The following is a 16,279-nucleotide window of genomic DNA, read 5'->3' on the forward strand; positions in this document are numbered from 1 at the left end:
GCAATATTTCTTCATCAAGTGAGAAACAAAGATATAGTCTCAAAGCATGTTTTATTTTTCAACTTTTTGCGTAAATACATTTCAAAATGTACACCCATTTTGCATACAAAGCTTTGCTCACTATAACAGCCTAGTACTTTTTTCCTTTTATTGTTTATACCCCCACCCCACCCCAATATCTGTGAAATAGCCTACTTATAGTCTGTCCCATCATCCTATTAAAACTGTTCTTTTTTTGTAAATAATTTCAGTTTGGTTTGATATAAGAAGAAAAGTAAGTGTTTTGGAAATAACACAAAAATACTATTTTTGTGTGCAATTTACAAAACAATCGGCTCAAAAATAACTTGTAGTAAATTCTATAGCATGAAAAAAAGGCATTCCCCGTGGGACAGACTATAGATGTTTACAAATACATGTACAACATTTTAAGTCTTCATATAACAATAAAATAAGAAACAATGAACAGTAATGAACCGTTTGACAGCCAATACAGGTAAGTCCGAAGGAATCAATGGAGTTGCTGCTTAGTTGGGGGCGACACCAGTGAAACAGATTTTAGTTTAAAGTCTATCTCAGTGTTTCCCAAAATATGTGATAAAACTCACCACGATGAGCAATACATTCTAAGGTGCACAGGAGATTGGGGCAAGAAAAAGGACAACTTACAGGACAGTACTTGGTAGGAATTGGTGGTGGTGGTGGTGGTGGGGGGGGGGGGGGGGGGGTGAGCTAAAAAGAGGGAAGGTGATGGGGTCGTCGGAGGAGACAGGGTGGTAGAATGAGAAAGGTTAAGAAGTACAGAACAAATGGAGGCAGACAAAGATGGTTGCACCTCCAATATGCAGTTTCAAGGGTTCTGTCTAGATATTTGTGGGTGGTGAACTAACATGCCATTTTGTAAAGTCATGACTTCATTACTATTATAGTATTACAGACAGTGGCTAACAGCACAATGTTTGTCCTTTGGGTCTGACCTAAGCCGACCACCATGAGTGAAAGTCTGCATAGCAACCTGCACAAAACCAAATACAGGACAAACTCTGTAAAGATTAAAGTTAACTCTAAATAGACAGAAGGCATGGGCATATTGATTTTTTTTTTTAAATCATTGCTTTTAACAACTTGGTAAACCACTCAAACAAAACAAACTAGATTAAACTACATGTACTAATAACAATCTTTGTGACACAAAGATGAAAATCGTTGAGATTATTACTAGTGAAGTTTCTTATGCATCTTATTTACCGATACATAGGATTTTTTAATGCGAAATACTTGACAAAAATTGTTCCAAGGACCACACTTATAAAACTAGAGAGTCCACATTCAAATGCTCCGATGATGTCACACATATACAATTTGTATGGCATTAGCCCAAAAAGATCCTCTAAAGCCAAGATTTTTTAAAACCAATCCATGGGAGTAAGGATTTTAAGGAAATGATTGCTGCTTTATCCAATACTGAAATAATGACAAACTAAACCCTTGGACCGTGATTATCACATATCAACTGAACACACATCTCACTTGATGGTCGAGACAGCACAGGGTTAAACATTCAGTCAACTTTCAAATAGTATCAGACACGACCATGTTCGTGGTAGATTCATTTACATTAACATATCTACATAGGAATAAACAGCCATTCAACTGGCAAAACCTGAATAAACTAATAGGTTTGGGAGTAATATCAGTAGTAGATTAAAATATTATTTTACTTTAACATAGGAATAAATAGTCACTTAACTGGCAAAACCTGAATAAACATTAGGTATTGAGGGAAAAATGTGATGGGGTTCAGGTATATTTAGTTCTAAACATTTATTTAAAACATACAACTTGTAACCAAGGCAGTCTCAAAATGGCGTAAACCATTGCACTATACATTAAAGTCAAAAACATTCAGAACTTTCAAAAAGAAAAAACAAAACGTTTACCTGAGATTTTCTTTTTGAAGCAATTATCATGCAATTTTGTATTTTACTGGCTTCGAAAAAACAATTATGACCACGTGACAGCAAGGGTTTACCTGCCATTGCTTAACAATTTTAACACAACATAGTAAGAACTTCTACTAGGGCTACAAGACGAGGCATATACACTGCATGTAGCAAAATAAACATTTGTGTTTCATGTAAAAAAAAAGGTTACATTTGATTTAAAACACTGTCTGAGAAGTAACTGTTAGTCATTGTGGTCAGTAAACATAAACTGCCCAAATATTAAGGTCGATGTCGTTAATACAATTTCAGTTGTTATGCACTGAATATTTAACCGTGGTGAAAGCACACAGATCAGATTTGTACCGCATGTATAATGTAGCATTCACACAAATCTTGTATTCTTAAAAATAAATGATACTCTATATACAAAACATCCACATTTCATCACAACTCTTCCTTCCCTATATCGTCTAAATCAACATCACTAAGATCAATATCTTCTTCTTCGGGTAGCTGCAAAAAAGAAAAACATTCAACAATTAATCTTTAGTTTTAAAAAAAAAAGGAAAAAAAAAAAAGATTGAGAGAGAGAAGGGAAGAAGAGAGAAAAAGAGTCCACTATTTATTTTACCATCCAGTTAACCAATAATTCCTCTGGCCCTAACAACTGGAAAGTACAATATGTCAAGATCATGATGTCACTGAATTACATTATGTTTTTCAGTAGTTTATCACATGACAGTTTAATTGAGTCTAAATGTTTAGCACTGCAAGTTAGTAAAGTCTTCCAATTTTAAAGCTACAATCATATAATGGTGTCCATATTTCTTGTTACTCAATATCATGATTACTTGTACATTATCTTACGCTATAATACGGTCATTGTTAGTGTAAGAAGACACAACTGAGTTACATCTGATCTAAATGTGAAAATCTTTCAAGATGCCTCTGAGAATTGAAGATTTGTATAAACCATTTATGTGTTATGCAAAACAAATTCAGATAGCCCATCGGCCCCATTTAAATGGCGTTCCATATTTATGGTGCAAACATGACAGCCTGACAAATTAATGGTAAATGAGAACTGCTACTATGAATGTGCTATTCTCTTTATGTACTTACTTTTTTCTCAGTGCACCACGACGGTATATCAAAGGCTGTGGTATGTGCTATCCTGTCTGTGGGACGGTGCATAAAACAGATACCTTACTAATAACAGAAAAAATGTAGAGCGCTTTCTATCTAAGACTATGTGTCAGAATTACCAAATGTTTGACATCCAACAGCCGATGATTAATAAATCAATGTGCTCTAGTGGTGTCGTTAAACAAAAACTTCTTGTTATGTACTTACTTGGCCGTCTTTACCATCCCATGGGTCAATTGTTTTTACTTCAGGTAATTTTCCATCTTTAATAGGGGCGGTTGAACCTCTACCATACTGGACTTCTCTGAAAACAATCAATAAAAGTTATATCAGCATTCATAACAGATGGAAACAATTCACACCAGTAACATACCTTTTTGTTTTCTATAAAACTAATGTAAACGACTACGAACACCAGGATGAGCAGATACAGTTTAGAACTGACAAAATTGATAATGTGAGAGGCCTCTGTGAACTGAAATTTGCATAAACCATTTATGAGTTATGCAAAAACAAATTTAGGTAACCCATCTTGTTTTTAGGTAACTCATGATGAACATGTAAATGATGTAATAAATTCAATGTGTGAACGAAAAAGGAGTTACACAAACTATACTTAGTCGAGTAACTTGCGAATGAACTATTGCTCTCATAATTTTCAGAGGCCTGTTGTAAGCTAGTGATGTTCAATTAAGCATCGGTTTTCATTATGCGATTAGTCGCACCCACTTGTTACATGCAATCCAATCAGGAAGACATTAGTCTTATACAACAAGTTGTGTCGGAATCGTACCTACATGTATTAGAACATGTTCTGTTTCTCACGACAAATCATAAGCTTTCAGGAAATCAAATCACATTAAAAGTTCAACCATTCAGTTTTGTCAAGCCCGGGTTTTCTGGTTTGTTTATAAACGTGTTAAAATGTCCGGATTTCATGGGTCCATAAAACCTATTATTGTCCAGATGCGGTCAATAATTGTTTTGTCACATAATACCATCAGTAAATTGTCTGCATTCATGTTTTCTTTAATTCAGGGGAAATTTATATGCACTTATATTTCTCTCATGATGTAATGTCTTTCCACGTATACTATTCGAGTCCCTATGACAAAATGTATTACAAGTTGGTGTGACAAATTGCATTATGAGAATGCCACACCTTTAGCAATAAACAGACAGAAATGGATGAAAATATTTTACACTGCCTGATAACTAAGACCAGCAGTTTTCACATGTCGTTCACCAAGCAGCGAATTAGAGATATTAATTGACCTTCAATTTGGTAGAGGTTTTAGGCTACCGTATTTCCCTCCTGTATTATGCGCACTTTTTTCCCCACAAAATACAGGTTAAAAATGGGGGTGCTTGCTCATTATACATAATAAAAAAATTATCTTTTAAAAATGTCCAGTGATCACCGGTAGTTCACAGGGTTCATTACAAGGAAACGTCAAAACCCTCTTAAAAATAGTTTTTCACTTGTGATTGTGTAATTCATTGTATGGGTGTTGAAATTAGAAACCATACAAAACTAAACCCACCTTAAAAACTCAGTAATACCCTTCTCATCAAAGGCTTGCTTGAGCCAGGAATATTTCATTTTTCTGGAGTTCATAGCAGCCAGAGCCTACAAAAGAAAAACATGTTTTACAAATCCAAGCAGTGATAGAACGAAGCAGATTTTTTCAGATTTGTGGGATATTTCCTTACAAATTATTTAAGGATTGTCTGTGATTTTTTTTTAACGTTAATCGGGGTATGAAGCACAAAACAAATTCATCCCCAAACTGTGTGAATCGGTGAAGCTAAATATTCATGGTATTTTGAATTATTGTTTGGTTCTAAAACAATAATGCTCAATGAGACAAAATACCAAAATAAAGTAATGATATTCAGATACATTCCCTGCAGACTTAATTTTTATGTCCATCGATCGAGATATATTGTAATTAAGTTTAAAACATATTTTACTAATAATAATGCTAAAAGTTCGTAGTTTATTTTTAATTATATTTTTGGTTCTAAAACAATAACGTTCAATAAGACAAAATACTAAATTAAAGTGAAGATATTCAGATATGATGTTTCCTGATGTCATTTTAACGTTCGATATATGAAGAAACTCGCGTTGCTACAAATGGACCAATGAGATGATATTATACTGTAATGAATGCAACAGAAATTTAATTATAAAAAATTGGCCAATTTAAACAATTTTATAAATTAACAACTAAATGTCATAGCCACTTCAATTGACTATTTTGGCTGTGGTCAGCGTGAATCCTGTTTCGTACAAAATAAGTGTAACACATCTTGCCATAATTTCACTTCACACCTGTATTTCATAAATGGTAATAATTTTAAAGTACAATATTTTCTTATCATATCACACGAGTTACTTACTGGGTAACCAAATCCACCGATTCCTAGAGCTTCTTCTACATGTGGTTGTGCTGCTCCTTCAGCCCAAACCCATCTGAAAAACAGCAACACAGATTAATGAATAATTCACTGACAGAAACTAGTAACCTTTAGACTACTGGATTAATTTTTAACAAAAACCACGTTGAGTGGGTACAAGTTTATAATTTTTACTCACATATATTCACTTAAATGTTTTATAAATACATGAAATAAAGTTCATATATGAATCGGTAAGTATTATTTTCGTGTCTTTTTTTGTAATTTTTATTATTTTAGATCGGCTAAAAATCGAAAAAGTTGCGTTTACTTACGGGCATTTGTGGCCAGCTGTCCAGTATTTATGTCCATTATTCCCGATAACAGTGGTTTTCTGACCAGAATTATTTTTAAAACCCGAACTAAGATTCATATTGCAATATTTGGTAATTTTCGTTGTTGGTAAAACGATCAAATTTATTATCAAATTAGCTGTCACAATCAGCTATCAATCCCTAAAAATGACCGCGACGTGCCGCCATTATTGTCAAGCGAAAATACTTGCCGAAAACCACTTTTTGAACTCAAAATTTCAAGGTATTTTCAATTGAAAAAATCAAAACAAAAACCACCATTTTGAAAAAAAATCTTTTTTCTTTAATTATATTTCCGTTTCCGGTGAGTGTCGTGTGCAAAACGGTGGGAAATATGAATTGGGGAATGCACTGTATACAGTGTACAGTATATCGACTGACGTGACGTCGGGCGAGATATCTCGCCTGCAGTAGTCAGAAGGTTAACTCTCTCCATCCAGCTGTCAAGTCCCCGATTGCTATAAATAGCTCTCTATATAAGCTAGCTTCTGTGCATGCATGCATGGATAAATGGTCAAAAGCCTTCCAGTATTGAAAAATCTCATGCTTGTGTATGAAATTTTACATATCTCATCCATTGAAATCTTTATCATGTATCTTTTTTTTTTTTCTTTAAAGAAATTAACTTGGCAGACAAGGAAGATGCAATTTGGAGAAAATCCTTTGAGAATAGATTATTATTAAGATATGTTTCAAAGATTTACGGTGAGTGACATCGATGGAGATAAGGATAATGATGAAGACGTTTTCAGAATTATAAACTTCAATGCAAAGTGGACTAACATAAAGTGACGTGGACAAATAAAGCAAAGTGAGTAGAAATTAGGGGAAATTGGTTTAATTTGAGTTTCAAAATTCAGTCGTGTGAAAAGAACACACACCACTTTTCACTATTAATACCAAGCTGGGTTTTTTATAATAAAAGATTTTTGCAAAGGGATATAACTCTGGTCTAAAAGGTAGCCATTAAACAAATCATATCATCTGATGTGAACTGGCCAATATAGTCTGGAAAGCGTTAAAAGCATGGGTCTGCATTAGTTTTCAACAAAGCAAACTTACCCCCACATATTTTTCTTAAACTTTTCTCCTAACCGCTTCAGCATGCTGATGTAGTTGTTTCTACACTTGGACTGACAGTCGAGGATGTGCGGGAGAACCGACACGATACACAGCTGATGACCCTCACAGCACTCGGTCAGCTTCTTCTCACTCACAAGCTGAAACAGTTATAACAGAACTATCAATGAGAACCGACACGATACACAGCTGATGACCCTCACAGCACTCGGTCAGCTTCTTCTCACTCACAAGCTGAAACAGTTATAACAGAACTATCAATGAGAACCGACACGATACACAGCTGATGACCCTCACAGCACTCGGTCAGCTTCTTCTCACTCACAAGCTGAAACAGTTAGAATACAACTATCAATGAGAACCGACACGATACACAGCTGATGACCCTCACAGCACTCGGTCAGCTTCTTCTCACTCACAAGCTGAAACAGTTATAACAGAACTATCAATGAGAACCGACACGATACACAGCTGATGACCCTCACAGCACTCGGTCAGCTTCTTCTCACTCACAAGCTGAAACAGTTATAACAGAACTATCAATGAGAACCGACACGATACACAGCTGATGACCCTCACAGCACTCGGTCAGCTTCTTCTCACTCACAAGCTGAAACAGTTATAACAGAACTATCAATGAGAACCGACACGATACACAGCTGATGACCCTCACAGCACTCGGTCCAGCTTCTTCTCACTCACAAGCTGAAACAGTTATAACAGAACTATCAATGAGAACCGACACGATACACAGCTGATGACCCTCACAGCACTCGGTCAGCTTCTTCTCACTCACAAGCTGAAACAGTTATAACAGAACTATCAATGAGAACCGACACGATACACAGCTGATGACCCTCACAGCACTCGGTCAGCTTCTTCTCACTCACAAGCTGAAACAGTTAGAATACAACTATCAATGAGAACCGACACGATACACAGCTGATGACCCTCACAGCACTCGGTCAGCTTCTTCTCACTCACAAGCTGAAACAGTTATAATAGAACTATCAATGAGAACCGACACGATACACAGCTGATGACCCTCACAGCACTCGGTCCGCTTCTTCTCACTCACAAGCTGAAACAGTTATAATAGAACTATCAATGAGAACCGACACGATACACAGCTGATGACCCTCACAGCACTCGGTCCGCTTCTTCTCACTCACAAGCTGAAACAGTTATAATAGAACTATCAATACTGAAAATTCTGTGTTTCTTTTCACTCACAATTCGAAGCAATTATAATAATTCCCAACACTAAAAAATTCCATGTTTGTTCAAGTTTGAACAAGTCTGAAATGGTTATAAGAGATTTAATCAAAGCCAAAACACATTTATCTTCTTTTTTTCATCAGATTTTTAAACTTTCAAACTTGTTTTTCTAAAAACAATAATTTTATGCCTTTTCTGGCAGACAGCATTTTAAATGGTACAAAGAAAGAAAGAAATGTTTTATTTAACGACGCACTCAACACATTGTATTTATGGTTATGTGGCATCAGACATATGATTAAGGACCACACATATATTGAGAGCGGAAACCCGCTGTCGCCACTTCATGGGCTACTCTTTTCGATTAGCAGCAAGGGATCTTTTATATGCACCATCCCACGGCCTTTGATATACCAGTCGTGGTGCACTGGCTGGAACGAAAAATAGCCCAATGACGACAAGGATCAATCCCAGACCGACCGCGCATTGAGCGAGCACTGTACCACTGGGCTACATCCCGCCCCTTTAAATGGTACAATGATTACAAAAATAATAATATCAGTTTGTGCAGTCACTGACAATAAAATTGACCTACTTCATACACGTCTGGTGGAGGGACATTTTCTGCTAGTTTATCTTTGGCCCAGCTGATGATATCGGACGCCGTTCTGCCTCCATCATAGTCGACTGCTCCATCATCCTTCTTCCCAGCCGCGAACATCTTGATGGTCGGAAATCCCTGCACCTACAACACACGCCAACATCAGCAAGTGCCATACAATTATATTGCTGGCTACAGATGAAACAGGAATAACCTACAAGTTAAAGTTTGGTAATTTTGACACGTAGTCATCAGAGGAGACCCACTACATTTTTCCTAATGCAGCAAGGTATCTTTTATATGCACCATCCCACAGACAGGACAGCACATACCACGGATAACATTATGCAGAAGAAATACCTAGAATAACCTTCAACAGATGACCAAACAGCAATATTATTATAAGATTGACTGAAATGAAATAGTTAGAATATATGAAACCAAAATACACAGCAAACATCTGTAATCTTGCAAATGACAACCAATTTTCTAACACACTGAATCGGTCCATATTTGTGTTTTGTTGGCGGTATGTGTAAAGTAGTGAAAATATATAGTTTGCCCAAAGCTAGTCTAATTTTGTCAGTATAGTGTATAACAGGTTTACAAAAATATCAATGCTAACGTCTGTTAGCTTTTGTTACTTCAATGTATTTCTTATTGCAAAAAAACAAATCTGCATTTAGCTAACCAGTATTGTACATACTTTTTCAAAACTGCAATCAATTTAAATGATTTGCTTGTCAAGAACACTTACTCCGTATCTGCTAGACATGACTGTACAGTAATGTCACTTCAAATGATTTGCTTAACAAAACCACTTACTCCGTATCTGCTAGACATGACTGTGTGTACAGTGGCATCCAGGGCACCGACTTTGACCTTGCCCTTCAGCTCAGATGCGGCCTGTGCCCAGTGCGGAGCGAGATTCTTGCAGTGTCCGCACCACGGAGCGTAGAACTCTACCAGCCAAAGGTCATCACTCTTCAGGACCAGCTCTTCAAAATTACTGTCCGTCAACTCCACTACATCCTTGGGGTCACCGGCCTGCAAATTCAAAAAAGGTGCCATTAAATTAAAATTTTAAAAACACATTTAATGCATGTACTTACTAGATCTCATTTTCATGCCTGTCAGATACATGTGCAGATAATTGTATTCAGATGTGTGATGCAAGTGAAAATGTAATAAAGGACTGTTCCTGAAGGGAGTAAAATGGGGGGGGGGGGGGGGGGGGGGGGGGGGGGGAGAGAGAGAGGAGGAGGGAGGGAGGGGGAAAGAGAGAGTGGGGCCCAGTACCAGAAATTAGCTTATTAGAAGGACGTGGGCTAAAAATGTTCATTACTCCAATGTTCAAATGCACTGCAGACTGGCTCTTTGTAAACATCAGCTGTAATACATACTGGAATCCTTTCGTAAAACACACAACAACCAGTAACTAGGTGTGTAATGATATACACAAATATTCTGTGCACTGAACTGTATCGTAGTTGCATTTGTATTCGTTACTAGCTGTTGATCGACTGCTTATCATGAAGATTAAGAATGACTAACCTTTCCACCACCTCCTCCTCCACCACCACCTGACTTCTTTCCACCCGATCGGTCTTGGACGACAGACTTAATTTCATTCATAGCACCGTCCACAATACCCTGGGACGTCCGCGGACCTGTAGGAAACAACAAATTATAATATTCAATTTCTCAGTTAAAAACAAACAATAACAAGGTCTATAGGCCTTGAAACCTCCACTATTTAATTTCTTTCTGGCAGAAACACTGACTGCATGTATTTTGCCCTGTACAATCTCAGCGAAGTCAATATCAGTGACATAGTTACAGTCTCGTATGTAGAATCTATTTATCACCTTGACTTTGGTGCAGTCTAAAGTCCTGTGAGCTAAAAAGCTTAAATGGGATCTTTAAAAAGCTAAAGAAAATCACATTCCAGAATAAAAGACAATTTAAAAAAAAAAAATTAAATAAAATAAATCAACATGTAGTCATTCTCCCATCTCATTATCTTAAATCATATAACAAATTTTGTTAAAAAAAAAACCCACCCACCTTGATAGTCCTTTGGGGCCTTTTTGTTCTTTGAGAATATCTTGATGGTGGGAAAGCCTTGTACGCCAAACTGCCCTCCCAAACTCTTGTGTTCATCAGCATTCACAGCAGCAACCCGAACAATACCCTAGTGAAGAATACAATAGTTAAAACACATTAATACCCTAGTGTGTGGACATTTGATGTGTATGACATGCTGCTTCCACAACTCAAGATTACTCCTAACAATACCCTAGTGGAAGAATACAATAGTTAAACCACATGTAATACCCTAGTGTGTGGACATTTGTTGTGTATGACATGCTGATTCCACAACTCAAGATTACTCCTAACAATACCCTAGTGGAAGAATACAATAGTTAAAACACATGTAATACCCTAGTGTTTTTTCCCATTTTTATGTTCAATTAGTGTCATGTTTTATTGTTATAAACTATATACATTTGTTTTATTGTTCCAGCTCTGAGCTGATTTGCTATTGCTATTATTTTAAATACCTGTAAAAATAATTTTTGAAACAAACTTTAAAAAAAAAAAAAAGTGTATAAACCGCACCTTTAAATATGCCGCAGTTAAAACAAAGCCACAAACTTAATTACTGTTTGTATTTAATAATAATAAAGAGATCCATTCTCCCTTAAATTCAAACAAATAATTGCTGATTGTATGGCTTTCAGTTTCATTTCATCTGATGGATTATGGGTAAGTTTCATTTAAAAACAAAACACACCGTTGACAAAACCCACTATTTTCACGAAAATATGAACAATAACTTTGGTAATGTATTGTTCGTAATCTTACATTAGTTGCCAAAAAATATGTATAAATAAATAAATACATGATAACATTTTATTAGTTCCAGTATGATTATAAAGCGTGAAAAAAAAAAAAAAAGGGGGGGGCGCATACATAAGAATTACTATTTTAGTACTCACTCGATTACACATGTATGTTTCTCTGTGACCTAACTAGCATGCCGTGTGCACAAATTACATATTCAAACGAGGTCGGGTCAATCTGGATATAGGCCAGTGGTAGTGAACCGAAACTAAGCACTGTTCTGTCGATCGTTTAGTTTCCACATTATTTTATAACTTTAAAAAAAAAAAAAAAATACTAGAATTATATATTCAGAGCCGGTTTAAGGATCAGCGGGGCCTGTAGCACAAATAATAGCTGGGCCCAATTTCCAAGATATATATTTTGCAACTCCCTCGGGGAGAGGGGGAAAATGTACACAATGCCTCACCGCAGGACCCCCTGAACCGCAGGGTCTGTAGAACGTGCTACATGTGTTACAATAATAAACCGGTGAGAAGAAAAGTAAAACGCTATTTTGTGTGCAATTTAGAAAACAATCGGTTCAGAAATAAATAACGTATAGTAAATTCTGTAGCATGAAAAAAGGCGTTCCCTGTGGGACTGACTATAAATGTGAAATGGTTCCGTACAAATTAACAAATATGTCCGAAGTGTTACGAAATTATATTTTCTGGCGAAAGCGTTGTGTAAATTGGCTATGATTTTGAATCATAATAAGTATTATTGAAAAATATCGAAATTTAATGTACTAGAAATCTTATTATATAATCAACATTCTAAAATTGTATTAGTACATGTTTATTTTTATATTTCAAGTTAAATTTCACTATGAAAAGTGACATGAGTAAACAGTCACATGGTTTGTTGCAAACTTACGGCAATTAAGCGTAGCTTCCGAGAATTAACGGTTCTGAAAATATTTAGGCATACAGTGCACTCCATAAAAGTTCACATACCAAAACATTATGTGTATACTATCAATATTGAATCTTAAAACTACTAAAAATATTTATTATGGTGCTTGAACCAGAAATACAACTTTTGAAAGTTATTTTTTTTAAACTGCAAATTCCATTTCATTTACCATATTCCACCTGTTTTTCCGTGAAAGCGGAAAATCATCCCCTCTAATCTTATGCCTTTATCAGCATTTATGTCAAGCTGTCTACATCTAATTTCCAGAACTGCTTACTTTTTAGCATTTGCTACCAGTAGCTTGAAATTGAACAGCAAATATTTCTTGCCACTCCACAAAATACATTTCAAGACAATTAATCAGTGCAACATATACCTTGACAGCCACAGTCTTTATGCATGTATGCCAGTGGTAGTCTGTTGTACGTATTTACCAATTAAAATAAAACCATCCATGTTCTAACCTTTAATATGGTTGCAGCCTTCTTCCACTCTGGTTCAAGTGCTTTACAGTGACCACACCTAGAAATCAAAGTTCAAAATACATTGGTTTGATCGGACAGTCAATACAGTACTGAACCAGTCTGGGATCTCTACGATCCCAGACTAGTTCAGTACGACTTAGATTAATACAACAGTCCTTTAGGCTTTACCCACAATGTTCAAGGACAATTTGAAAACTATCAGAACATAGTATTTAGTGAATTGAATAAACATGTAGAACTACTAGAAGTATGATTCAGCAACAACTGTATTGTCATGCACTATATTTCGACATTTCTGTTTGTACACCTGTAAGAGCTATTAGCAAACTACACAAGTTTGTACTTGTATGGAGCTCAGTGATTAACATTCATACATTCCATAATATCAACATGTGCATGGAATATTTTGTTTTCAAAATCTTGATTGCCGAGATTTCTAGTCACTTTACAATTGATTAGCAATTACCCCCCGTAATGTTTAACCTCTTTGTAACGTGACGGCACACCGCTAAGTAATAACATCATGGATGTTACTATACTCAACTATAACTGCCCCAGCCTGTTGTGTAAACACCTCCACTATTAATAGTATTATAATGTACATACACCACAACGTAATCAGTTTATGCATGACATATATGTACTGTTATTAGTAAGGGATATACCAAAAAAAATAGCAATACAGGTGTGCGCGCCTTTTCCATCTGGACAATTTCGCTGACCAAATTGTTGGCAAGTACTGTGTCTAAAATACACACAGTTTAGTTGATCACGTTTTAATGCACTTATGAGATTTAAAAATGTGTAGCGTTCTTTGAAACTTGCATAGTGAATCGCACCACGATAGTGAACAAAATGTTCTCTGATGTGAGCTTCATGAATACAAAGCAGATGTTGTAACCAAGCATTGATATATTCCATATTAACTCTTATAATCCACCCAGCTTTACAACTCGAAAACGTCAGCACTGACCCAATGTCAAATATGTAATTTTGAACCTACACTTTCACAAAATGTATTTTTACTTTCCATCGACAATGAGTAATCCCATCCATCATCTACTTCAAAGTCTGTATTATCAGTTATTTTTGGTGAATACATCTTTTACAAATCTTCAATTTTCATTAAATAATAAATGTCCAATGTGTTTTAAAAGAAGTATTACACAAATAGTGAGAAATCTAACCCATGTGTGCATTACGTCATCAATAATGTTTGTACACAAATTTAGACAGTTTTTTGTGTTTTCTTTTCGATATTGCGATAACAACTGAAATTTGAATACCAGTTAACAAAATACAGTCAATGTGTTTGACTCATTCTACTACATGTACAGTAGTACATTTTACCATTAGTAATGGTCAAGTGCTTATATGCACCAAACCAGACAGGATAACACATACCATGGCCTTTGTTGATTCAACGAGTCGTGGTGCACTGGCTGATATGATAAATAGCTCAATAGGCCCACCGATGGGCTCGACCCTAGACACACCACGTATCAGGCAAGCACTTTACCACTGGACAACGTCCCGCCACACCACATTCTAGAAGCCCCAAATTTGATGCATGCAAGTCCTACATTTCCTATCGATTGCTATGTACTGTACACAACTTTAATATTTTAGTAGTGGCCAATAAGATGTTTAACTGATAGCAACACTGTCACTAATCAAAATTATAGAATAAACAAAATGTCCCCTCTAAGAGGCCACAGGATTTCAAAGTTTAAGAAAAATACTTTTTCATTTCCATACCCTGTAATCATTGGAATCTATCGAAAAGTTTTTTTGGTAAACATGGTAATACATAATTGACAATGATTTAGCCGACATGCTACCAGAAACCAGTGGGCTTTAAGTATTACAATACATATTAACACTATTATAAATGGAATTAAAAAACTTATCCCTAGTACTCACCATGGTGCATAGAATTCGACAAACCAAACTGCATCACTGTCCATAACTTTCTTGTTGAAGTTTGCCGGTGTCAACTCTATGACATCGTCCGATGCATCATATGAAGCAGATGTTGTACCCAGACCTACAGCCAGGCAGAGGAGAAACACTGAAGAACAAAACAGAAAGAGTTCGACCATACCCCTCTATATCAAAGGTTCTAAAAACTATACCTAAAACTACCTTAACCATTGAATGGGGGGGGGGGGGGGGGGTACGGGTCAAACTCATGCCCATGAATCTCCATGTGCCTCTGTATTATGTATACATCAAAATAATTATCAAAATTCAGGCTTACGTTTAGGGTTAGTGATAGTATTAACATGCATGCTGGAACATTCGGAAGTCTTTCCATCAAATCTTATTTCCCATATGTTTAACACTTAATAATTTTTGGAATGAATGTGTTTCTGTCTCAAAACCTGATTTTTTAGCTGAAAAATCATGTGTCATAATTTGACGATTGTTATGAATCGTGCACAAAACCTACATTAAAATGAACTGGCAAAAATGAGAACATTTTCAACTGCCTTGTTAAAATGTCATATAAACACGTACCTATCATCTTGTCTGTTGTCTCAGTTGCAAACACTTCTAAAACAAACACCAAACATAAAAATTATATTATTTTCAACCACGTCGCACACTCGTAAAAAGAGATAGTAAATGTCAAAAGCGTGGCTTTTTCTCATTGGTTAGTTTTGTCATTACGTGGCCAATGGCAAGCATGTTTTGAAAATCCACGTATGTAACTTCCTCTGTTTATTATGGAGCATACATACGGAGCTAAGCAATCAACTGAACATTATTATCTGTAGGTGATCTTTGTAATAATGCGGAGAATTATTAAACAGATTTTTCAGCTGCTCTCATGCATTTATTATAATGTTTTAATAAATAATTTCACTAAAACGTGGCTATGTATTCTCGTCTAGAGCTCCATCAGCTCTCACGTGTTTTGACACCCTGCCAATACCATTGGCAACAGTCTATGACACAGGCACAGTTTGACTACCAAAACTGGGACTAAAAGGCACTATGGTTGTCAGTTTTTTAAAATGGTGTCAACTTTATTTATCTGTTAACACATATCGCAAATTAGCACTTTCTTCAAAATTTGCTGTGATTAAGCATAATCAACTGATTAATATTGACTAGTATTACATTCTGAATATTCTAATGTATATATTTTTTATAGCACTGTTTTTGTAAATTTTAAAATATTTGAGAAAATATGAAGAAAACAAATTCAAGAAAAAA

At 35.8% G+C, this 16,279-nt stretch overlaps 1 protein-coding gene across 1 annotated transcript; it reads right to left on the bottom strand.

Annotated features, from left to right (window-relative positions):
* Positions 1-333: 333 nt before the first annotated feature.
* LOC121376907 (protein disulfide-isomerase A6 homolog) lies at positions 334-15,717 on the bottom strand. Its single transcript, XM_041504693.1, has 12 exons — positions 15,578-15,717; positions 14,981-15,128; positions 13,037-13,094; positions 10,836-10,962; positions 10,323-10,438; positions 9,594-9,815; positions 8,763-8,912; positions 6,932-7,089; positions 5,499-5,571; positions 4,637-4,722; positions 3,300-3,396; positions 334-2,459 (listed from the first exon to the last, which is right to left on the bottom strand). Exons 1-12 carry the CDS (start codon positions 15,582-15,584, stop codon positions 2,391-2,393), a joined length of 1,311 nt encoding a protein of 436 aa, XP_041360627.1. The 5' UTR covers positions 15,585-15,717; the 3' UTR covers positions 334-2,390.
* Between the last annotated feature and the right edge of the window lie 562 nt (positions 15,718-16,279).

The sequence above is a fragment of the Gigantopelta aegis genome, chromosome 7 (genome assembly GCF_016097555.1).
Source record: "Gigantopelta aegis isolate Gae_Host chromosome 7, Gae_host_genome, whole genome shotgun sequence".
Lineage (NCBI taxonomy): Eukaryota > Metazoa > Mollusca > Gastropoda > Neomphalida > Peltospiridae > Gigantopelta > Gigantopelta aegis.

Excerpts from the sequence above, each read along its gene's own strand:
- LOC121376907 (XM_041504693.1), bottom strand. Across the intron at positions 8,913-9,593 it reads TCATGTCTAGCAGATACGGA|GTGCAGGGATTTCCGACCAT; the intron begins GTAAGTGGTTTT and ends CGTGTGTTGTAG. Across the intron at positions 7,090-8,762 it reads CTCCACCAGACGTGTATGAA|CTTGTGAGTGAGAAGAAGCT; the intron begins GTAGGTCAATTT and ends TAACTGTTTCAG.